The sequence below is a fragment of the Temnothorax longispinosus genome, chromosome 1 (assembly GCF_030848805.1).
Source record: "Temnothorax longispinosus isolate EJ_2023e chromosome 1, Tlon_JGU_v1, whole genome shotgun sequence".
Taxonomy (NCBI): domain Eukaryota; kingdom Metazoa; phylum Arthropoda; class Insecta; order Hymenoptera; family Formicidae; genus Temnothorax; species Temnothorax longispinosus.
Genome location: NC_092358.1, coordinates 11551499 through 11575856, shown reverse-complemented (window position 1 = coordinate 11575856; position 24358 = coordinate 11551499). Strand labels below are relative to the sequence as shown.

The following is a 24358-nucleotide window of genomic DNA, read 5'->3' as shown; positions in this document are numbered from 1 at the left end:
CGGCCGGCGTAAGATAATGAGATAATAAGGAAATGAAACGAATGTCGTCGTTGTCCGACGGAAAAAGGAGGCAAAGAGAGAAAGAAAGGTATATAGAGAACCATTCATTCGTCCCGGCGATCCGTTTATTTCATGCCTTAAACGCGTCGATAAATTGGAGTACGCCTATTAAATCTCCCGTTAGAGAATACCCTCGTTTATCCGAAACTCGCTCGCTTTAACGTAATTTCCCGGAATTCTTGCGGTCTTTTGCCGCACGAATATCGCGAAGAATCGCGTCAATAATTTCCAAGTTTCAAATAATTGCAATAGCAGGATGAAATAATTGAAAAATTGTGTACTATCATGTAGAAATCCTTTCGATTTACACGATTAAAAATGAAACTATAGAAGCTTCGAAAAAAAGCATGAAAAATCGAGATGAAAGAATTTCAGAGTTATAAAACGCAGAAATAATCGCTGGAACGTTATTTCATTCGGAAACGGAGGCTTTAACACAGTTTTTAGAAAGTTTTATTTCACCGTTTGATGTCACAAAATCTCTTTACACGAAAGCTCATCTAAAAACAAATAAATAACGGCGTAAATACGTCTCAAATACAAGAAATATATATCGTCGGTTGTTCTCGCAAAAAAGCAAGCGCTACGCCTCCTCCAAAAGTAGGACAGAGAAAAAGAAACGCGTGTACTTGAATATCCGTTAACGATGATTAATAAAGCAATAATAAGATGTGTCGCGTCTTGTCTTGTCCCGTTCTCGTCTCGTCTCGTTTCGCGAAGTTTCCCCGCGAAATTGTCAGTCAGCCGGGAACGCAAATCGCGTCTCTTGCAGCGTGAAACTGTTTGTGCCGCGAGTTTCCATTTAAGTTCTACGACGGGGGGAACTCGCCTTACCGCGGAATTCCGCAGAATTGAATTTGCACGGAATAACGAAGTAACAGTTCGCGTTTCGCGAGCGATGTGCAAATACATTTGTTCCGTTCGCGTTTCCTCCTTCGTTCGGCCATCCTCTCTTCATTCGTTCCTCTCTAGCCGCACTCCCGACAGCAAACCTGTCTCGCATAAAAATCGCCCGTCGCCGTCCCCGCGCCGCTGCTGCCTTCGGATTCGCTTTGTTCCCGAGCTTTCGAAGCTCTCGATTTGTCCAAGTCGCGCCGACGATCCCATCTTTTGTCGTCCACGCAATCGTCGCTGCTATACTCATCATATGGTGAACCACGATTCTGCACACGATAAAAATTGCGAACATTTGCAAGACGCGATTTTGGTCATCCGTTTTAAGAATTTGAAATAGCGCGGTATAAAAGATGACAGTGGTTCGTTTCGTCTACGCAAAAATCAAAATAATGCAAAGCGAAACGAGAGCTGATCACGAACTATATGAATTTTATTATTGTTTTCATAATAATAAATAATAATTATTATGCGTAATAATTATATTTGATATTTTCTAATAATTATAACAAAAATAATAATTAATGACCTCAAAAATGCACATGCATTTCTCAAATAAATGAAAAATTATATAGTGAATTTTTTGACGAATTTACAGATTTTTCTTCAGCGAATTTTCCGCGAAATTTCTAATTAAAAAGATATCTACAACTTCGAAATATCTATCGTATATAGGGAGCGTTGTTGTATCAAATTTCCGTCGCGTGAAAATCTGCGACAACCTCGTCAGAGCCCTGAAAATATTTTCCGGCGACGACCGGTGGGGCCATCCTGTATAGAATACCGCGATAACGACGACTCACCGTGACCTGGTTCGCACAAAAGGCGTATCCGCGCGATAGCTTCGATTGCGACCGGCAGCGACGAGATCCACCTTCTTCTCGCCGAGGACGCACCTCCGGGACCCTGAGAGTCCTCGTAGCCTCGTCACCCATGGAAAGTGTTTTCTTTGTCATACGAGAAATGTCGTTGACGTTAGCACTATCTGCGTATCGCTTTTCAGCCGATAAATGGAATAGATATCGATTTTTTTTTATTCCCCTCCGCGTCGACGTAATGACGCGTAAACGAACGCACGTGAGACAAGTGAATGAGGCGCATAAAACGCGTGTGACGCATCAATTTCTCTTAGAATATTATTAATTTTACAGAAAGGTGTTTTGGAGTAAAAGATTGATGGGATTTTAAAGACGAATACACTTAACGGCAAACGTAACGGTAGTTATATTTCAAAGAAAACAATAAATGCAATCTTTCATTTATGATAGAACTAGCTAATAAAAATTCCATCTCAAACGTAGATATTATTAAAATTAAATCACTGTAAACGTTACTACAAGATTTGTCTGATAATTTTTTTATAAAGGGTGTCCAATTTTAAAGTTTACAGTGTTATATCGCGAACTGATAATTTTATTGAAAAATGTTTTAGACAAAAGTTGCATGGTTTGGAGAGGGAAGCAATTATTGTAAAAAAACAGAAAAAATTATTTTAAAAAATTTGATTGCATTTTGTAGACGCATTCAATTTTACAAAATTGCAAATGTAAAACCTAATATTATTATTTGATTGATCCTTTCATTATTCTACGTATAAAACTATGCAGGTAAAACTATTGAAAAGTGAACACTTTACGAGATATTTCATATTTTCTATTAAAAACGTTATATGACAAAATTTAAAATATCTCAGGAGCTTTATTACAATGTTTTGAAAACGTCTTGACGAGATCTAAACTTTTATCTCAAGGAAAAAATCAAGTTTTATTTAAGAAATTAGTTGCTTTTAAAATGTCTTGAAAACGATGACGTCTACGACATGACTCACATCTGGATCATGTGTCCCCCTCCAATATTCTGTATATGCGTGTTGTCGATATTAGCATTTCGCGAGATAACCAGCAAATATGCAACGCGCTGGAACCAATTTGCTGACGTGATTAGCGTACAACAATGTGATACCATTTTACCTGACGACGTCCTAGTTCCATTCGCGAGCCACCGCACTTCGTCCGAAGATGACACGTTCGTGAATTTGCGAAATCACTTAATTTCCCGCGGCTAGACGCGCATTCGGGCGAACAGGCGATCAGCTTGCTCTCCGCTTCCGTACAAATTCCGTAATCGTGGCCGCAACACGGGCACAGCGTGCGCACGCTTTTGTCTCGTCTCATCATCAATGGTATAAAACAGAAGGGCCAACATCTATAAAAAGAAGAATGCCGATGCTATGCCTCAGTTCTTCGTGTAAGACTTAATTTAAAAAAAGAGAGAGGCCTGCAGAATTTCGCAAGATTTTTAAGGAGGTTCTACAGGTACTCTCTAGTCAGTTGAGAGATGAAGAGAAAATCTTCAAATTCATCGATTCTAAGTATTCATAAAATATTTTCGTGAATTTTGATGACGTTAGAGCTTATATCATACCCATATTAGTCAAAGCGAGGAATAATTAAAATATCGTGTAAGTGCTCCTTTGACTCTGGCGGCTTATAATGGAAGAAAATGTGGTAACGTCGCGAACTTGACAGTTCTGCTCATATGACCGTGGTTATTTCACAATTTCACATAATTCTAGAGCGAGTACTTCTCCGTAAGCGTTCGTAAACGTTAGTGCTTAAGTTTAAGGTGCTGTCATACTGTGGTGCTGTACTGGCTGTACACTTTTCGCGCGGGTGCAGTCGCTGCGATATTGCCAAATCTCCCTTGTTATTCGAAGCACGCTACGTGAACTGTGATATGCCTGTTTCAATAGCCAATATCACAAAATTTACGCGATAACCCTTGTTTTTCTCGATATTTCTGAAAAGCTTAGATTAAGATCTATAAGAGCTCCGTTTTTTGAATCTCTGGTAGGTCGCCTTTACATAATTAATATCTCGTTCCTGTCTCCAAGAGCCCCTCTGCCATATGTAGCTTATGTTAAAAACTGTGATTTCAAAATTCATTTTTGCAAATTTTTACACGGTAACCGATGCTAAAATTTTTCGAGCACTTTTCTCGCATCTCAATTTATACGTCCATAAAGTTTTTCCAATTTTTAGATACATCCATTATCTGTAGAACCTCCTTAAAATACAGAATTGTAAATTTTATGAATCTAAAGTTAAAAATAAACACGTTTTTCTTTTTTGTTTAAAAAATTTGAAATTTTTAATATACTGAATCTATTCTTATTATGATTTTGACACTGCTTTGTGTGTACCTTTCTAGATTCTCATCCTGAAAAGTAGTTCTGAGTAAGACGCGAAATAAATCATAAATGACATGCTCAAATAGTACATAACTTTGTACATTTTAAAATGATCAACGGATAATATCACAAGTGCCTTATTTCTTTCATTATGTCAATTAAAGGCTTATGTATAATTTAAAAAAAAAATTGCACAAAAAGATAGAATTATCTCTATAAATGCACGTAGCGAAAAAATCATGTAGATGCACCGTAAATGAGATTATTTCCCGATGGAGCTACATCGCTACATAAAATCGTGTTGCACTTCGCTAATCAGGTTTAATGAAGTGAATATATTTCATTTTGAAATACGGCATTACACACGCTTATCGGCAGTCGCCGTGATTTATGAGAGCGAGTAATTCCGCGATTTCCGTCGCGTATGAATTCAATTCGCCGAAAACGGACGCCGCCGCCGCGCCGCGACCAGAATTAAATTTAACGAAAGGGATTTACTGATTACGATTCGCGGCGATTCTCGCGTTTCAACCGTTTCGCGCTATGGCCGCGCACGCGTTGGTCTTTTGAAAAACCCGTATATTACAGCAGAGAGACTATTCAGAGAGTATCCGCAGGTGCGCCTCGCTAATTAGCGTCCTTTTTACCGCCGCTAATAAGCGATTATCGAAAACTTGTTTTACCGCGGTATTGCTTTATCGGCGCGAATTTATGCGAAATATGGGAGATAATGGTCGCAAACGAACGTTAAAATCCCTCTTTTTTCCCCCGATCGCCTCTATTTATTTAATATTAAATTATCGATTTATCATGCACTTTTGTGATTTCGCTCAGTAAATATATGAATATTATTTTACACATATACGCACGTACACACTGCAATCAATGATTGATATCAAAGTTACATAACATGCAATTTACATTGCTTTTCGCCACGTATTAATAATATCCAATCGCGGCACCCTTTTTCGCCGCTTTTGTTCCATAGTTAATTGAAATAATTTTTTAAATAACTAACCCCATTAAGCAAAATGCAGTCAATCGGGAGCTCATAAATTTCTGCTGTTTTAGTATTATCGGCACGTCCTTCACGCCACATGCTGGACAACGAATTGATTCATCGTGGTATTTCCATATTTCAACTGGAAAAAATAATATGTATATAGCGTTAAGACTTATGCTGGCTTTATATATTCAGATCTGTAATAAACTTCTCTTCTAATTTCGTAATAACGTTCGCACAATTTTTAATTAATTTAGAATTGAATAAATCCAAAAGGGAAGGGGGAGGGGAAATAGAATTCCCGCATCTAATTTAATTATCTCTTTGCAATTTTTAATTTACTCAGAATTAATAAGTGCTGTTGGCTCTGGTGCAGACCTTCCGTGGAGAAAACATTGTTCGGCCGTTTCGGCGCGCGAGTTTTACCATCGGGCGCTTTCAGTGTTGGAATCCACGGGAGCAGCATGCCACTCTGCGACGGCCCGCTCCGCTTGCATTCCGCCCTTTGTGATTTACAAAAGCGCGCTGTTTTCTAGAAGCATAAATTCATTCAAGAGCTCGCGCGCGCGATAAACATAAACCGGCCTGCAATGGCGCATCTCGCAGCAAAATGAGAACGCACGCTCGCGGGGCGTAGCGGATTAATGAACAGAATTTACGAATGCTATTTCTAATTACTGTTTTAAACGCGCGGCGCGCTCAATCGCGTTGTTTGCGGTAAACCGATTTGGACTACCGCTACGGCCGCTGATTACAACAAAATCCGCGGTTTAATTACGGGCGTAATAAGTCATTATGGAAATTTCCATGGAGCTGATGATCGCGCGCGTAACTACATATTGAAAGCGACGATGCATCGCGCGGATCGCGCACCAACTCTCGCGGCTTTTTCTTTTACCATCGTTGTATTATAGACCGAGATCGTATCTTTTTCAATGATTCAGTACATTTTAACACTGTTTTATGGTAATACATGTTTGTAGACAACCTTTTTCTCACGGAAATAACATTATTTTAATATTGCGTCTGAATTGTATATAAAATTATCTTCGTGTTTCCGGGAAATATATTGTATACATCAGCGAAGTACAAACAAGTCTTTGACCTTTCGACGTATCTTTGTATTCTTGTAAACAAATTTACAACATTGAACATATTTTAAATTTATAGTCTTATAAATTAATTTCTCGTTTTTGAAACACGTTCATTAGCAGAACGTATAAATTTCAGTTGAATGACAGGCCATTTGTTATTTAAAATATCAAGCGGGGTCTTAATTATTTACGTAGACAACAAAACCGTGTATTGATAAAGTACTTTATTAAAATGTAAAATAACAAAACGTTGCGCGTTAATTAAGCTCTCTCTTTCGCGTTGAACATAATTGCGTCCCCCTTTGATCGATATCGAAATATATATTAGTTTTAAAACGAGCTTAATGTTGAAAACTGCTTTATTCGGGAAAAGCACAATGACGTTTGTTACCGTCGATGTGTCAATAATGAACGTCCGCGGAGCGCTCTTTGTTAATTTTCCAGCTTTTCTTTCCTCGTGGCTCGCACGCGGAAACTCGCGAGTCCTAGCTGTCGCTTTCAAATCCTCGGAGTCAGCGGACTTGCAGGGCGTCAGCTTCGCGTTTTTGTACTCGAAGCCGTAAACGTGTCCGCACAATAACGGACAAATCATGCTAACCCTCTTCGCGCGCTTTATCATTAACGGAATAAAGTAAAACGGCCAACATCTGTTACGAATTGTTCTGCGGTGAGAAGCTGATAGCACGATTGTGCACGAATTGCGAGCATAAGACTGATCAAGTGCAAAAATTGCGTTTCACTCAAAAGGACGTATAGAGCGACAATAATGAAGAAAGAAGGGAGGAACACTTTTAAAGGAATGAAAATATTTATCTTAAGCACCGAAGAATTTACGTTCAATTTCAATCAACTTTAGATTTTCAATTTCTTGGATTTTCTTGGAAATAATGGACTAATATATTATATCTTATTGACTATATATTGATTGCGCGATAATTTCCGCGCGTGGCTCTGATTGCCTCTTTCACTATTTCCTATTTGATTTATTCAGGAGAGCCTAATACTTATAGTTTGTTATTCTTTTTCTTGGATCAAATTCTCGGAACAGAAAGTCTCAAAGTGATGCAGAAGATTTGTCGAATAGCGGGCGCGAAATTCTTGGTTGTTCACGCGCGACCCAAAAAACCGCAAGTTCTAAATTTTGTCTGGCCGATCATGCGTGTCGTGAAAAGATCAGCAAAAAGCTATCTCTCGTTAAGGCGATAACGACGGTCGCCACGGAAGAAACGGCATTACATAGGGAGCAAAAAGTTTTATCAGATAAACGCGAGAGTTCTGTTGGAGTCTATGTTACCTTATTCAAAAGAAGTATGATAAATCATATGAGATACAGCAGCAGGACGACCTCCTACCTGTCAGTAATATTACGCAATATATTTACCAGAGATAATGCTTTGAATTAACGTACGATCGATTAAATTAATTGATTACTTAACGAATTAAATATAAAATGATTTTCATTTAATTTTTTGTCATAAATTATGTCATTATGCGGTTAAAATATCTTTTAATAATGATTTTTTATTCTAACATTTTCTTCAAAGCTCTTCTTCTGTCAATCAAGTTAATTAAGTTAATTGATCTTTGATCCGAAAGTGTACGTACCCGAAAAGACAGAGGGGCTCCAATGTGTGAGGTCGTCAGTTTGTCGCCGCCCGTATGAAGCGTCGGCACAGCTTCTCTCTGGCATTGGGAGCAGACTTTCCTCTCGCCGTGCAATTTCCACGTGTCCACTGTGGGCGACGAAAGCGAGTGTTAAGCCTTAAAACGCTTTCACGTTCGACCACAATCGACATCACAGATTGTCGTCGCGCTGGATAGACCGCAGACGACAAAACATTCTTCCAAGGGCCAGTTTTACTAACGTCGCTCAGCTTTAATCATGTTTCAACCGTTTTTCTACATATTGTACGATTGTATCAATATGTATAAAGAAATCTTTTAAAAGAAAGGATTTAATCGCGACTAAGAATCCAACGTCACTATACACTGAAAAAAAAATACTTAGATCCAAGAAAATATTTTTTCACATAGTACCAATGGCTTATTTACTTAATATAATCACATATTTATTTAGAATTAGATATCTTTACTTAAATTAAGTAAAAATAATATACATAAATGAAGTAAAAATAATAATTTATTTAAATTAAGTAAAAATATTTAATTCTAAATAAATATGTGATTATATTAAGTAAATAAGCCATTGGTACTATGTGAAAAAATATTTTCTTGGATCTAAGTATTTTTTTTTCAGTGTAATGACTGGACTTATATGAAAGTTTTAATGACGATTTTGTGATTTCTGTTAACATTACAAAAAAGTTTAGATCCTATAAATTATTTATACAGTGTGGTGTACATATTTTCTAAATGCTAAATTAATATAAGATACATAATTAAAATTAACAATAAAACATGAATGAAAATGAAAAGTAATTATACTACAAATGACAATATTTGAGAATTAAATATTAATATCGCAATGATCTTTGCTGTCTCATATGATTTGTCTCGTCCGTAATTATTGGAATCCGAATGTTTCCTCGTTAATCAATGATTCTTTTCGTATTGGCCTAGTTCAGATATAGCGAGCGACAACATAAATTCAAGACGGAAATAGCTACGACGACTCACGCCAAACATAGAACTTTAGCATTTACCGTATCCGAATAAGGATATATCGCGAAAGCTCTCTCGGTTGCCGTGCGGCACGTAAGGCTTAATCGCATCGGTATCTACCGCGAAGTATAAGCGTAAACTTTCTTCGGCTCGTTCTTCTTGCTGCTACCACTATCGACTGGTGTGACTCGAGACGAAATCCGATTCGACGATATCCTAAACCCCCCGTTCTTCTGCAAAAAGTCAAAAAGAAGTAAAAGAAGTGTAGTCGTCGTCGTCGTCGACCGTTTCGTCTAACGTCACGTGATTCAATTTGCGAGTGCAAACATGCGAAATATTCGTGAAAAGTTCTTTTTAAACGTGACTATAGATGATCATTATAGATGGTATTGTTATTTTTTAAATTAATTTGAAGATTATCTTGTGATAAAAAATTATACATACCCAGTAAAAAAATTTGTGTTAAATTCAATAACACATTTCACATGTTCCAAACGGTCCACTCAAATTTTTGTGTTAATTTAACATAATGTAAATATGTAAAATTATGACACAAATATTATGTCCATAATTTAACACAAAATAAAGAAAAGTTTGATGATATGTGAACGAAAAATTTTGAACTAACATCTATATAATGTTAAATATAAATGAAAAAAATTTTAATTTAACATTTTTATATGTACAATAGACATCTGTATAATGTTAAACAAAACTGTATAATATAAACAAAAAGGATATTTTTTTTAACAAAACTACATTATTTTTATGTTAATTTTACGATTAAATATAAAATGTGTTATTTTAACATTTGATTTACTTAAATATGAATTTAACACAAAAAAATTACATAACATAATCAAAATTAAATTAACACATAAGTGTCACATTTTTAACACAAAAATTTTAACAAGGTCCATTTTTAACAAAAATACACAAAATTTTTTACTGTGTAGATGAGACTTTGTGATAAAGCGATATAATATATGTAGTTAGGTAATTAGTAACAATACATTTTTCATCAAGATAAACTTTTGTTTGATCTTAATCTATTGCAAAAGACAAAGACTTTTCCATAAATATGAAAATTAAATTAAAAGGTTTGGGGATAATTTTTTGCAAGTTATCATTGAATTACTTAATTACTTCAAATAAATTATTATAGATATGAAAAATTCTGTTATGAAGCTGTGTTTATCATAGGAATTTTCAACACTTATTGCGCGTGTAGCATTTATTTTGAGAATTATTTTGAAAATACTGAGTCACACTCTTATATAGTATATCCAGTTTAGAAACTTTATAAGTTCTCTCGACCCAAGAGACTCATGAGTTGAAGGACTGCAGGATGGACAAGAAGAAGGTCGAAGGTGGAACGCGAGACGATAAGGCTACCACAAACATGAACTAGCAGTCTCCACCTTTTTTGCGCGTAATTTCCGTAAGATCCCATCTATCAAGTTATCTATCCCATCTATCAAGATATCTAATTTCTCAAGCACCTCCAGGATCGAAAAACGTGGAAGTTTAAGAACCGAAATTGACCGAAATTTACGTTATAGATTTTTATCGTCACTAAAAGATAATATGACGTGAAATACGAGATATTAAGAGAGCAGTGTTAAGTACGTAAAATATAACATTATAAAAAAATTTTTATCATAAAGAATAATTTTTAATAAAATAAAAATTAAGACAAATATTTATATATACGATAACATTTTGTGTGTTTATAGCGTTGTATCAACATTTTGAGATTCCTTTATTGTTATATTTTACGTTTATCTTGATACAGAGGAATTGGAAAATATTCCTCTACGTTAGTAGAAAAAGCGAACATGAACGTTTGCTTTTTACCTGATTGTTCAAACATTTGCCAACGATCTCGAGATGATATTTATGGATATGTATAAGTCTGTACGTGTCTCGTTCCTCGATGCTTACTTGCTTATCACATATTGGGCACCAGGTTGCTACATATGACTATATATGTTAAGAATAAACATTTGGTTACGATGAACACGAAACAAATATTACTTTCTAATAATTTATTAGATAACTTTATTTTAGCTGCTCTATTTTAGCTATAATTCAATTTTCTGATATTATGAGATATCTTTTATTTGGCAAATTGAGAATTATTCGTCTCGTTGTGGCAATTTGACGACTAACCTAATTAACCACGATTACACATTTAGCTTTTCCAGGATTAAAACATAAATTAAAAGCCATATATGAAAATTGAACCAACCTTCTCCTTTATCATGTTCTTGAGAGCGTGTATTTTCGGCTTCCTACAAATCCATCGACAAACTCAAACTTTCTGACTATGATTGATGTATAGTTACATTGACAAACTGAAGGTTCGCGTGTGAGTGGCGGATCGATACCAGCGAATCGAAGTTGTTTTTCGAAAGCGATTCCATTACGTGCACGAAATTACTTCGACTTTTAATTTGAATCCCTCTGGAATTTGAATATTTAGTATGCAAAATAAGGAAGTTGGAGGCGAAATTAATTAAGTATAGAAAGTGCGGATGATATACAAATTTATTATTTATAATGAATGATAACTGTAATAAATGAAAATATGTAAACATGAAGTACAAATTGAAATATATGTTTTCGACAATTAATTTTTTATACGCACGTGGAACACTCACATATATTGAATAATAAAATAATAAAATAGATATTATTGTAATTAATAGTTAATATGTTACGAATCGCATGCATCATACGTCACGCGCGCTCGTGATGCAGTAAAGTCCTCGTAACCCGGATATTTTCGCGGCAGAGACTATTCTGAGTCTGGTGAAGACTTTGTCACGTTTTACAAGTTTCTCACCGGCGCGGAAGTGCTTCGTGAAGGAAGCAATCCACGAGGTGTCGCCGAAGGAGATACGAACCGGTAGGAAAAAGGAGCTTTTCCTGAATGCGCTATGAGAGGTTGAGTCAAAAGTTTTCGCAAGCGGGAACAAAGACGCCGGTGCAAAAGCTCGTCACGGACGATGGTCTTGCACGGTCTCGCTTCCGCTTTCACTCGCTCGCGGGAGGAAACTGCCGGTGGTAGTCGGGCGCTTGCTTCCGTCGAACTCTTTTCGCCATATATACGCTCTATTGAATCTTAGATAACGCCACGTATATAACTGTATAAGATTTCTCCTGGTGTTTTCTCTCCCCGGCCGACCGTAGAAATTATCTCTTCCTCTCCCTCGTCGACTTTTAGAGCGTGCCCTTGACTTCACGACCGGGAAAATGAAACGAACTTCCGCCATTTGCGCGAGGGTGAAAGTGAGAAAAGGGTGCTTTATAATAAGTACTTAATATCATGAAAAGTAGAGAGATGTAAGGTTAAAAGCTCATTCTCTCAAGCAAAACCTACAAAGACCTCGAATCATGAATTTTTGCACATTTTTGAGATAAATAAATATATAAAGTAAGACTATTTGAAAAAAAAAAAAAAATATTTTTCATTTTTCTTAAATATTTCCCAAATTTTGATGGCTGAAATAATTAAAAAGTAACAATTTTCAACGAATAATAAAATATGTATATAGTTTTTCATTATTTAAAAAAATAGGAACTTACTATTTCTCTCTCTCTCTCTCTCTCTCTCTCTCTCTCTCTCTCTCTTTCTTTCTTTCTTTTAAATGCTTTTCGAATATCGTGGCTAATCTCTCGATTTTATCATTATTTGACGTCAAACTTGCACCGTATTCGTGTTATGTCGTGACTTGGCAATAAGAGAAAGCAGCATTATCTGTTCGGAGATATAGGACAGCCGATCATTAATTATCCCTCAACCGCAGTGACTGACGTCGTTGTGCGACGTAGCGATATAATGCCTGAAATATCATAGCGCATGTCTGTCTTTCGATATCGGACGGACTACAAGTCATTGAAAATTAACAGAGGTTCGACGCGAAAGCCCGTAATTGAATTAGTGGCCAAGAACACGTCTCTCTCTCTCTCGTTCCGGTAGTGGGTCAGGAAATCAGGTCAGGTAGAGGAAGAAGAAGAAGAAGCAGGCAGGCGGACGTGCCTGGATGGAGTAGTGCCAGGTGGTGGTAGAGGGACTCTTCGAGTACCGTTAACCGCGTCTGTATCGCGTCGGCCGTTTCTTGCGGACAGACGTGGGCATGAGGAGACACCGAACCCACGGCGCCTCGTAGGTGAGAGACACCCACGTAGATGATCGTAAACAAAAGCTTCGACGCGTAAAAATGTCAGCCGGAAAAAACCGCGCGGCTTATAGGCGGTCGCTAATTGAAAGACATAATGGATGGAATGATATAGACCTAAATCGTATTTATCATGGCTTTGAATCGATATAATCGAGAATGGCTAACCATAGCTGTCCGGATATCACAGTACGTTTATATAATAGCGCGCAGCGAAAGGATTTCGCTTTAATCACGTAATCTTTGATCAATTTGTTGAAATGTTAAGTGGAGATTTACTTGAAATTGAATTTTTGAGTCTTATCTTTTATTTGATTATCAATACTTTATAATGTTGAATTTTTCTTGATGTATATTAGATATTCATTATACAAATCCCTCTTACACAGGTTCGTGTACTGCGAAATTTAGCCAAGTACTTTAGTTAATATCCTGTACTCTTTAACTAACCATCTTATCAGATATGACGTTATTAAAGCATCGTTTGTCTTAGGGCTAGTTGTTCCAACCTGTTAATAAACTAATTAATAATTCAATCTTATATCTATCTTTGTATAATTTGAAGGAAAGATAAAGACATATTATATGATTTAACTATTAGTTACTTTACGAACAAGTTGGAACAACCGGCCCTTAATCGCATTGTGGCACAAAGACGACAACTCGGGCCAGGCCCCGGGCATGATGCCTTCTCGATGCAAATCTTGAGAAAATACGTTTGCGTATGCCGCCCAGGGCGTCATTGTTGACTGGGAATGTCGTGCGTGGGGTTGCGACCCAAGATCCGTCGTGATCCGATCTGAGAGAAGCTTCGCCGAGCTGAAATGTATTTTTGCATATATACGCTCGCTACATCGTGGAGGATATCAGGGGATTCTTGATGCGTCGGTTTACGGTTAAGCTCAAGCTCGTACATCATTGAGTCTCCATTTAGTGGTAATACGATTTTTATAGGAAGAGTTGTTACATTTAAAGACTTTCTAAATTATATATTGATATATGAGTTTTTTTATGAAAAAAAGTTATGCAAGAGAATATTAATTTATATATAACAATAATTAATTTAATAGGAAAAATAATATTTGTTTATCATACCTGTTATGAGAAAATCGAAGAATAGGGTAAACTCGGGTAAGATGGCCATAGAGGAAAGATGGCCAACCTGTGTTCTTTCAATCTCGTCATGATACATCAAATGAACATGTGTTGGCCATCTTTCCTCTATGGCTATCTTACCCAAGTTTACTCTATTCTTCGATTTATTTCGAGATAAACGTTTATTTTGAGATGCAGAATTTAATATCGAGATTTTTATAGCAAGTCGACGTAGCTAACGATGCGAATATTTTGTTTCTTGTTATATCGGTCTTTATATATTCTCTCACGCCAATCTTCTATAGCTCGACAAAGGAAAATTTATCGTAATTAGTCTCTCCTGCCCAGTCTCGTCGATAAACGAAAGAAATATCCTGCGCACGCCTTACTCCCAATAAATATCACCGTTAAAATGCCGATAATCTCGAGTCAATTACTCGTGAAAGATACTTTGCTTCATTTACAATGAATCACGTGTTATACACACCCTTTATACTCCGCCACGTGGTCTCGAGATCCGGCGGATGCATTTCGCAGGCGGATGTATGGGCCGTATACCGCGATAGTGTCAAGTTACTGCGAGAGGAGAGAAAGGTATACATATAAGCAACGTGTTCAAGTTTCTTTAAAAACATTTTCTACAAAGTTATTATTCTATTATTCTTCATTACGAAAATATTAAATTAAATGCCTCGTAGAAATTGTTGTAGATGCATTTCATACGTTATTAATCAAGACTTATACTTGACTAATATAGAGCTTTTTTAAAGCTTGTATTTTTCTTAGAACAACAGCGATTTAAAAACTTTGAATTGGATAAAATTTAATTTTATATTAAATATCACAAATTTAAATTTTTCATAATGTAAATTTCGTTAATCGGACAAGAAATATATTACTACATTTTTTGTTAGTGAGAAAGGAGCTTTGTGTGTCGCGATGCACTCTCAAGGCTCTAGTAATCCGCTCCGGAAAAATCAGGATAATTGCAGCCCCACGTCTAACAATAAGATAGAGGCAGGCAGCTAGCCAGCGTGGCTTGGCCAAAGCCACCATGAATTAGCGTACACACGATTGTGCCGCGCGCAAAAAGCGGTTGCACATCCAGTTGTGGATGTAATTGCGGCAGCGTGCACGACCGCGCGCGCGGTGTTTTGCCCAGTTTAGATAATTGTGGTAACAGGAGGTTAACGTGTCCTCAGTTTAAAACTTCCTTTTTCTTCTCTCTCTCTTTGGGAGGGGGAATTAAGTGAGCAATTAAGAAATATACCTCCACCTGCCGTTCTCGATCGACACCTCGTGACATCTCGCGTTGGAGGAACTTGGCGCATCGCTTAGTTTATCAGTCATTATCAGTCACTTATCAGTCACTTTTTGAATATCATAGTTCGAGTTTTTCACGGAACTCAATAAAGTTCTTTTCTATTTTACAGTTTATACTGGAAAGCCCCAGCATTCCATTATCGCAACTCGACTACGTTGTCAACGCAAAATGGCTTATCTCGTCGGCTTACCAATGACAGATATTATTATCGCTTATCGCGTCGGTAGAGGCAGACGCTTAAGCTGAGGGTGATACCATTAGGACTACCTTGTGCCTTCTTATCGCACGAACGCCAGCAACTTAGTCATCTTCATCGTTTACGTGTGTTGCTACCACCCTTTTGACACTGAATCTTGAGTTCGAAATTATTAACACACTTAAGGTATAAAATTAGCAAAGTACTTTTAAGCAAAACATCACTATAATTGATTAACATATAAATTTTATGACAAGAAAAATAAGTATAAATATTACTCAATGAGATAAAAGACAACCGTCATACCATAATTATCCAATAATTGTAATAACAATAAAAATATGGAAATAATAACGATAATGGTTCATGGATAATGATTAAAATGATGATATTAAAGTTGCTGCAATGATAACGACAAAGCATCTCGCGCGAAAGTAACAACAGCTCTTCGAGATATTTTACACGTAAAAATGCTTATGAACGAGGAAAATGGTGCGTTTTAATATGCATAAAAATATGGCTTAAGGAAAACGCTCGGAGCAGAATGTTGCTTGCTGGACGACAAAGCATCGTGGAAGACGATGCGCGCGGAACAGGCGCGAGAAATATTACGGTACCGAGAGCGTGCACGCGCCGCGTCGTATATCTATAATAATCATTCCCCATTCAAGGCGAACGTTTCATTCGCGTGGATGCGGCACGCTCGCGCCGCAAATTGCGATAGAAGATGCGCGTGGTTGCAACGGCGGCGACGGCGACGACGACGACGACGACGACGACGACGACGACGACTCCCATAATCAACGCTCGCTCTCGCGCTCGCGCAACGACATACTTTCCAGCTTTCTTCTTCGTTTCTTCTTATCCGATCTCTCTCAGTGGGGTGCTGCCCGACACTCGCAACGCCGCTGTAACTAACAACGAGGCCGCGTCATGTATCATCTCGCCGCGTTAAAGCTGCCAGAACGAATGTGTATGTGTGTGCGCGCGCGCTTGGAAACGGATAGCAGAACGTGTTGCAGCGGCGGCACCACACATTGTAGACGACACAATTGCATTTTTCCGCGGTGTAATTTACCGGGAGATGCGCGATATTATTAGTCTTCCGAAGTGAAAGCGATTTTGCTTGCAGTTTTATCATTCGGGCTTTGAAGAATACGTTTTAGTGCGCGACAAAGTAAAAACGGAGTAAAATATATTTATCTTTGAGGAGAAAAAATAAAATATTAAAATTAATACTAGAATTTAATATATTCAACCATGTTTTATTTTAATAATGATGTGTTGTACAATATTGTAATTCCGAAATACACACGTATATGAACTCTGTTAATTACTATACTACAAAAAATATGTGTTTATTTTTTTATTCTATTTTATATCAAGATTTTCCTCCGAAATTTCCCAATTTTCTCAAGAGACACTTTCTAACAAAATTTTATAACGATATTTCGAAAACTCATGCCCCGCACATCGATCAATCTCGCGATACTGCCAAATATCGCTCAAAAGTCTCCGCTCAACATGAAGAAAAATTTGATACAAAATGCAGCAGTTTATACGAGCTAGCTTTTGGGCAAAAGACGCGGAATCAATTCGTTGTAAGGATAGGAAAGAAGGAGAGAGAGTACCTGACCGATCGAAAGTATAGACTATCACGACATCAAACGTAACGAACGGAACGAAACTTTTCGAGACTTATCAACGATCGCTGCGGGAATAAGATTTCGACTCGTCTCTTTTACGATATGCGGGGATTTTATGACTGGGACGGCTCTCTCACGTTACGGTGCTCGAAGAAGCTCTCGAGTCTTCTGTCGAGTTTTACGTATCGCCCCGACTTATTCTTTTTACTGCTTCTCCGCTATTTCGGATAGGAACTTCAGGATTTAAGACGAACATTTTCCGGGTAGTTTCGGCTTTTTTTCCGAGCACGTCGTCGCTCCCGAAGGACGCGCGAAAAAGTCGCATGAAGTTATATCTCCAAGTTATACAACCAAGAATCTCCATCATTTCGCGGGCGTTCAAGACCGACATGCACCATGTAGAAAACCTAAAATCTTCACTTTTTTTACGATATTGTCAGTTGAGTTCATAGATTCACGTGTATCTTTGAAGAATTTTGAAATTAGACGGGAAACGGAATTTACTTTTCTTAAAATCAATAAAAAAAGTATTCTTTTATAAATATTTCTTAACTGTCAGTGATTTATGCTTGGTAATAGTAATTTTTCTTATTTTTATCTGTATCAGAAAAGCAGGATATTATCTGTATGATAAGTACGTATGAATTTATGGTCCACTTCGATATATTTGACTATATTTGATTGAAAAATTGAATGATTGAGTGTATAATATGGTAAAAGATAAATTCGGTCAAAATCGATCTCTTCTTCTTTATTAAATAATAAATATATAGTGCAGTTTCATACATCTGATATTTATACTTTAAATAATATATTATTCTTATTTATTATAATATTACGTAATATTTCTACATATTTTAACGACTCTTTTTTAATATTTCGTTTAACAAAGAACAATGTACTCAACGTCAGCGAAACTTTTAATTGTCGGTGTCCCTTTGGTATGTCGACATCCGCATTCGCTCGAACCGTAGTTACGAGTAATAAAGCGGGATTTCGTCCGCGGTCAGTGGACGGGCGGCGAGAAATCTAGTCGCCGACACGTACCGACTTTACGAACAATCCGCCATTTCAGCCACGAAATCCGGCGCTTTGATCGCTACTGCGTGATATCGAATTAAGCTCAAAGAGAAGCCCGTTATCGCCGGAGAGACAGAGTGAGAGTGAGAGAGAGGATAGCGGGAGAACAGATAACCACGGAAGCGGGCTTCGTGCACAAATTTGTCTGTAGACATCCGGGAACATTGAACTATGACCCTACCATGCGACGTCATTCTCTCCTTATCCTTATGCAGATATTCCGAAGATTGAAAGAGAGAGAGAGAGAGAAAATAATTATTATCCATACGTGCCGAGGTGAGGAAAATTTGCCCCGTATCATTGCATAGTAGGTAGAGAGCCCTCAGTTAAGCCTCTAATAACTAGTCGTCTAATTCCGAGCAAGAGCGGTTTTAGCTAAAGCAATGCACACATAGAGCGTAGAGAGAGCAATTAAAATTTAGATTCGGATTAATATATTAATCCGATCTTATTGATGCATAAAGTATATTCTTTTCTTCTAATCTATCTCAGTGAGAATATAGTCAGGTCATCATGCTCAGGTAGTAGATGTAAATAAATAAATAGATAATTTTCTGATAAATATTGTTCAACGTAGTTTTTTCTAGAAATTTTTATTTTACTAATTTTTTAAAGACGAACGGATCCGGATTCCGAGAAATCTCCTGTTGAAAAATACGAGTTGTTGATGATGAGATCGAGCTTTAACTAGTTCGCGAGCACGGTTTCTGCCGTTACAAAGAACCCGGGGCCCGTTTTAATTTCCGTGGCCGGCACCCGATGATCGACCACCGCCACAGCCGGTGAAAAATACAGGCCCGTAAATAATGCCGTCTGCGAAACGGAAGGCCACAGCCGTGGGGCGGCGATGTGGGCCAAGGGAGGCCAACGAACCCTAGCTCTCCACCGCTTCTGCCGATAGTTGACTTCACGGAGATCGACATGGCCCCCATTGTGCCACCCACACAATCAGTACTCGATGCAATCTCAAAGTGCAACGACGACAATGACATTTTTAACGGATTTTTTTTAGACAATTAGCCTTGAAACATAATTTTAATGAGTTCAGAAAATGTCATATTACAGACACATGAAAACAGATCAGTGTATTTATTTTGTAACTGTAATTTGCAAGTGCGATAGTTGACGTAAAATAATTAATAATACTTAAATTTAATTCGGATAAATATTAATATCCAATTTAAATAAAGCTAATTGTCTGATAATTCAATACTAATTAATTCTAATTATTGGAATTTGCGATAGTAGAGCTGAGAATATTATAGCCTTAAAAAATCGTAACGCTTTAACTCGTCGCGAAGTTATTAATCGCAAGAGCACACGTCTTTCCGTGAAGTTGACGCGACGAGAGAGGGAAAAAAAATCATCTTGGAAAAGTTAACGCATCGTGAAGCGCGTCTTTAATACAGGATGAGCGCCTTTTCAGGTCGTTCGTTGAAAGAGACACTCCTGTGGGACGAGGAAAAACCGGGAAAATGGAGGAAAGGCGATCCGGTGATACGTAGACACGTAGTTGGGAAGAAGAGCACGCGGCACAGAAAGGGGAATTCTTTCCGCGAGAATGCAAGCACGCTTCGCGCTCCCTCTTCTTATAACCCGAGGACTCCTCTTTGTTGGTCGGCAGCAATATACCGTGATATGACATTCTTTTCCTGCTCGCGGCGTGCGCTGGCTCCTTGGAAGATCGCGGAAACGCTGCCCGACGGCTACACGCCGGAAAAGACACGCCATCTTTAATCGTCCCACCCCGGCCCGCTAAGAGAGAGAGAGAGAACTGCGCGCTTTTATTCCGCCGGCTATGTACTCGCGACTAGTATAAGATTGGACTTCGTCGCGATGGATTTCTTCCGGTCCGCTTTGCACCTCGTGCCATTTCCAAGAAACGGAGCCAGAGATAGGGAAATATATTAATCAACACGTGCATTAGGAAGAAAGTAAAAGCGAGAGATACACATGAATTCACTTTTTTAAAATTATTTATATATTTTCTGAAAAACGGTTGTAAAAAACGATATAAATTGAAAAAATTTAAATTTAAACTAATAAAATTATGGATAGGTATATTTATATTAATTTAATTTAAAACGCGAAATCCTGCAATAATTCGGTAATAATTTATCGATTTTCTTTTTTTTTGTGTGAAAGTTATGATTTTACATCCTGACGCTTGTAGCGAAAGTGGTCGAGAGAAATATTATCGCGGCGTTTGTTGATATGGGTCAGTAGGACGATCAGGTATAACCGGAACACTCTTTCCTCCATCATCAACGCGTGCTATCGCGAGCGTTAAATGGAACAGTCCTTAAAGGCCGAGGACTGAGTCATCAACTGACATCCGTCGTGACCCTGAGTACTCGTTCTACTTCGACGAGCTGAACTTATACTCAAGTCATTAGTCGACAAGAATGATCACGTTTTAAGCAACGTTAAAGATAACAAATACGTGTATTTTATCTGGAATATATATTAATAATGTGAAATTGTAGACTGAAATCTAGACGCGTCATACATGGTCAGCCTCTTGGCGCTCGTAAAGGTTAATGTAGCAAATTCGTAGACACGTACGTACAACGACGTTAGATGTTTCATGACGTATCGATTTATCTTCATACAATTCTGCTATTTGATCTACCACCTGACACCGCCAATACCGCGATGATAAGGGTATTTTATTGGCCGACTGCGCGTTTCCTCGGAGGGAAAGCAGATGTATGGGGAATAGTCTGCAAACTTCATGGAATATGGCCCGGAATATGTCAGCCCGTCGTCGTCATATATGCGGGAGGATGTTAAATCGATATGAGAATGAATTGGGTGATTTCGGGTGTTCGTGCATCGTTGCCTTTGAAGCGAGGGCTGAATAACGCGCTATTTTATCCGCCTGTTCCTTCAAACGACCCGCTTACAGAAATGTAACCCGAACAAAAGAGAGAAAGAGGGAGGGAGAGAAACAGTCGAGAAAAATCTTTACAGCTCACCAGCGCGATATTATATCGGTGAGTCGAAAATCGCGAAATATTACAAAATTTGATATACATGTATAAGAACATGTACAGATATATTAAAAGAAATGTAAGATACGAAAAATTTGTCTACTTTAATTAAACAAAATCGAAAAGAATATATAAAGTAAATAATCTCACAAGAAAAATTTGTACTACTTTGTTCCTCTCATAATTTTTCGTTCCGAAACTAGAACTCCGTTTCTTGTATAGGCGACTGATCTCTGTGACGCTCTCTGTAATTTTCACCACGTCGACTAGCGAATTTAGTGGGCTTAGAGGCGCCGGGATTTATCGCAACAGCATTTTCCGCAAGACGAGGTTTAAAAGCCACAACTCAGGGAAAATTCGAGAGGGACGAGAGAACATTTCGCGCGCGAAATCCACGAAAATCTCGCTTCGCGCTTTCAGCTCAGGCACGATCTTTCTCGCACGGCGCGTTCAAAGATTTTAATGCTCGGACCTGTTTCCTTCTTTCCTTCCTTCCTACCTTTCTTGAGGACAGGCTACACGATTATTTTCCGCTCCGTCTTTCGTTCGTTCGTCAGCTAATTCTTCGTTTTTTTCCCGTCGAACGATTCATCCCGCTCGAAGAAAGCGGATAAGCGCCCTTGTCGTCCCGAATCTTTTTACAGGAAAAATCCGGAAAAGCGTTCAAGGATGTTTAAATATAATTGGATATCGAATTTTATGTCCTTTAATCATATATGATATTATGTAATAGGATAAGAACTTCTCCATTCTCCATTCTCCATATTTTCTAAGTTTTTAATTAAGTTAATAAAATCTCTACAAATTTATTGAAATAATTTGTTAAATTATAAAAGCAAGGTATCGATACCACTGATAATGGCGCGATTTCGTTCGAAACTCTATACATATACCTAGTCACGTTTCGCTCGCCGTGATCCACTCCGCGGTAAATCCGGCGGTTAAGAATGCGCTGCGGCCGGTCTATATGGGAGGCAATTCCGACAGGAACACATTGTATTTGGTCTGTTAGGGCAGTCTTAATTACTGGATAAATTTACCATCACGTCTGGATCAAACGGACGTTTATTGTTTGCCGCATGTGCAACAATCGGCCGTAATATCGTGCCGCTGGATTTCTATTTGAATCTACCATTGCAAAGGGAACACATGCCGTAACCGAAAGGGAGCAATAGAACGAGAAGTAGCTCTTGAACTTGTGTATATTATTGGATTTCTCGTTTCGCAAAATATAAATCTTGTATCTGAGATCTAAACCTTTTTCGCAGTTACTTTCAGAAATCTTTCATATACGAAGATATAAAATACTTTTTTATTTGTAAAATAATTTGATCGCGTTCTTTTTTTGCAATAATTTAAATAAATATAATTTTACGCGCTTTTAATGTGCTTTATGATGACGGTGCAGATTATGATAGAATTTAAGTTTTACTGGATATAAGAAATATCCACCGACTGTGTATATATAGAGTACTGACTTATGTCCGATATCGAAAAAAGATCTTATGTTTCTTGCGGCGAGGGAAAGAGAAATCTGCATTCTGCTACTGGTTTTCTGCAAATAAGTTGGATGTTCCCGGTCGGTTATACTTACTAAATCCACAATAACGACGACTATAGGCGATATCTGGCGAAGACGCGTAGCACCACACATCGTACATCGGCGATATTGATCATGAGGGGTTGAAGGCTAATACGAGAGCCAGGAGCGAGTCGGGACGCGAAACGGCAAAACCAATTTCGGCGATGGCCAAACACTTCCGCCTCGCGGGCTTATTTGAGCGTGTGCCGCGCTGCCCGCGCAGCAGTGCTACACAATTTCATTCGCACGTCGAGGGCGACCGGTGTGTGTCGGCTCGTCGTCGATACACACGGCCGGGCAAATAAAATACCATGGCTGTATACTCTCGATCGCCACCGTCGTCTCCGCCGCCGCCGCCGCCGCCGCCGTGTGTACCCGATTCTCGGTGTATGCACGTATGTATATGCAAGCATGCACAGGCTCGGATTAAAGGCCTTTGAGCTGCGCGTCTCATGCATACGGTAGCCTCGTGCGGCGATTATAGCCGCGAGTGAAATCGAGCGCTAGAACGTGAGAGAAAGTTCTGTCACCGGATCGTGCATCGATGCTATGCAAATGATATATTTACAGACGATCGTACAATTTTTATTCTATACGATATATAATTATACGTGTGTAAACATTGATTAGCGATTTTTTATGTTATATTTTGGAGAAGTTACCAACTTTATTTCGACCAAAGATAGGAAGGAAAAGATAGCAGTCTCGTGAGAAAGAGATGGAAACGAATGGTGAAAAGTTGCCGATAGCGACATTTCAAAAATGTTTATGGGGGTGCTGATGTCAAATTTTTTAATTTGGTCGTAATTTGTCATAACGAATGCAGTTTGCATTTTATAAAAATTCGCATTTCGGGATACCAACTTCAAATCAGAGCTCGATATTTCCGTTGCCGTTAACGTAGAGTGCCAGAATAATATCGCGCGGTAACCGAAGAAGCGCTCTAATGAGAGAAAAGGACAGGGACTAACAGCTCCCCGTCGACTTTTTTTGCACTCGGGAACTTGATTTCCTGCGAGAGGAAACCTCGATGTATCTCATACCGTGAATTTATCTCCTTGTAACCGAGGTAGTCGGGTAAGAAATAAAATGACGCCAGATCCCCGCGGCGAGCCCCAATCTGCAGTTTGGCAGGTTTCGCGCCGCCGCGCTCATTGTTCCCAATGAATTATCCAACCCTGCATCCGCGCGCTTGCACGCTCCGTACACGCGAGCGCACACAAATGCATCCTCACCGGCTCACGATATGCTTCACGAGATGCCGCCTGGAAATGGAAATGGAAGTGGAAGTGTGCCACCGGGTCAATGGACCTTTCTTTTCTCCGTTCTCCTCCTCCGCCTCCTCCTCTCTTTTTCTTTTTCCTCTTCCTTCTCCCTCCTCCTCCTCCTCCTTCT

General features: G+C 38.4%; 1 protein-coding gene across 1 annotated transcript; it reads right to left on the bottom strand.

The window, feature by feature from the left end:
* Positions 1-1028: 1028 nt before the first annotated feature.
* LOC139812974 (uncharacterized) lies at positions 1029-11129 on the bottom strand. Its single transcript, XM_071778178.1, is given in 7 exon segments — positions 1029-1223; positions 6633-6888; positions 7847-7860; positions 7862-7980; positions 8994-9107; positions 10735-10846; positions 11115-11129. Coding segments are annotated over 7 exon segments (825 nt in total).
* Positions 11130-24358: the final 13229 nt, after the last annotated feature.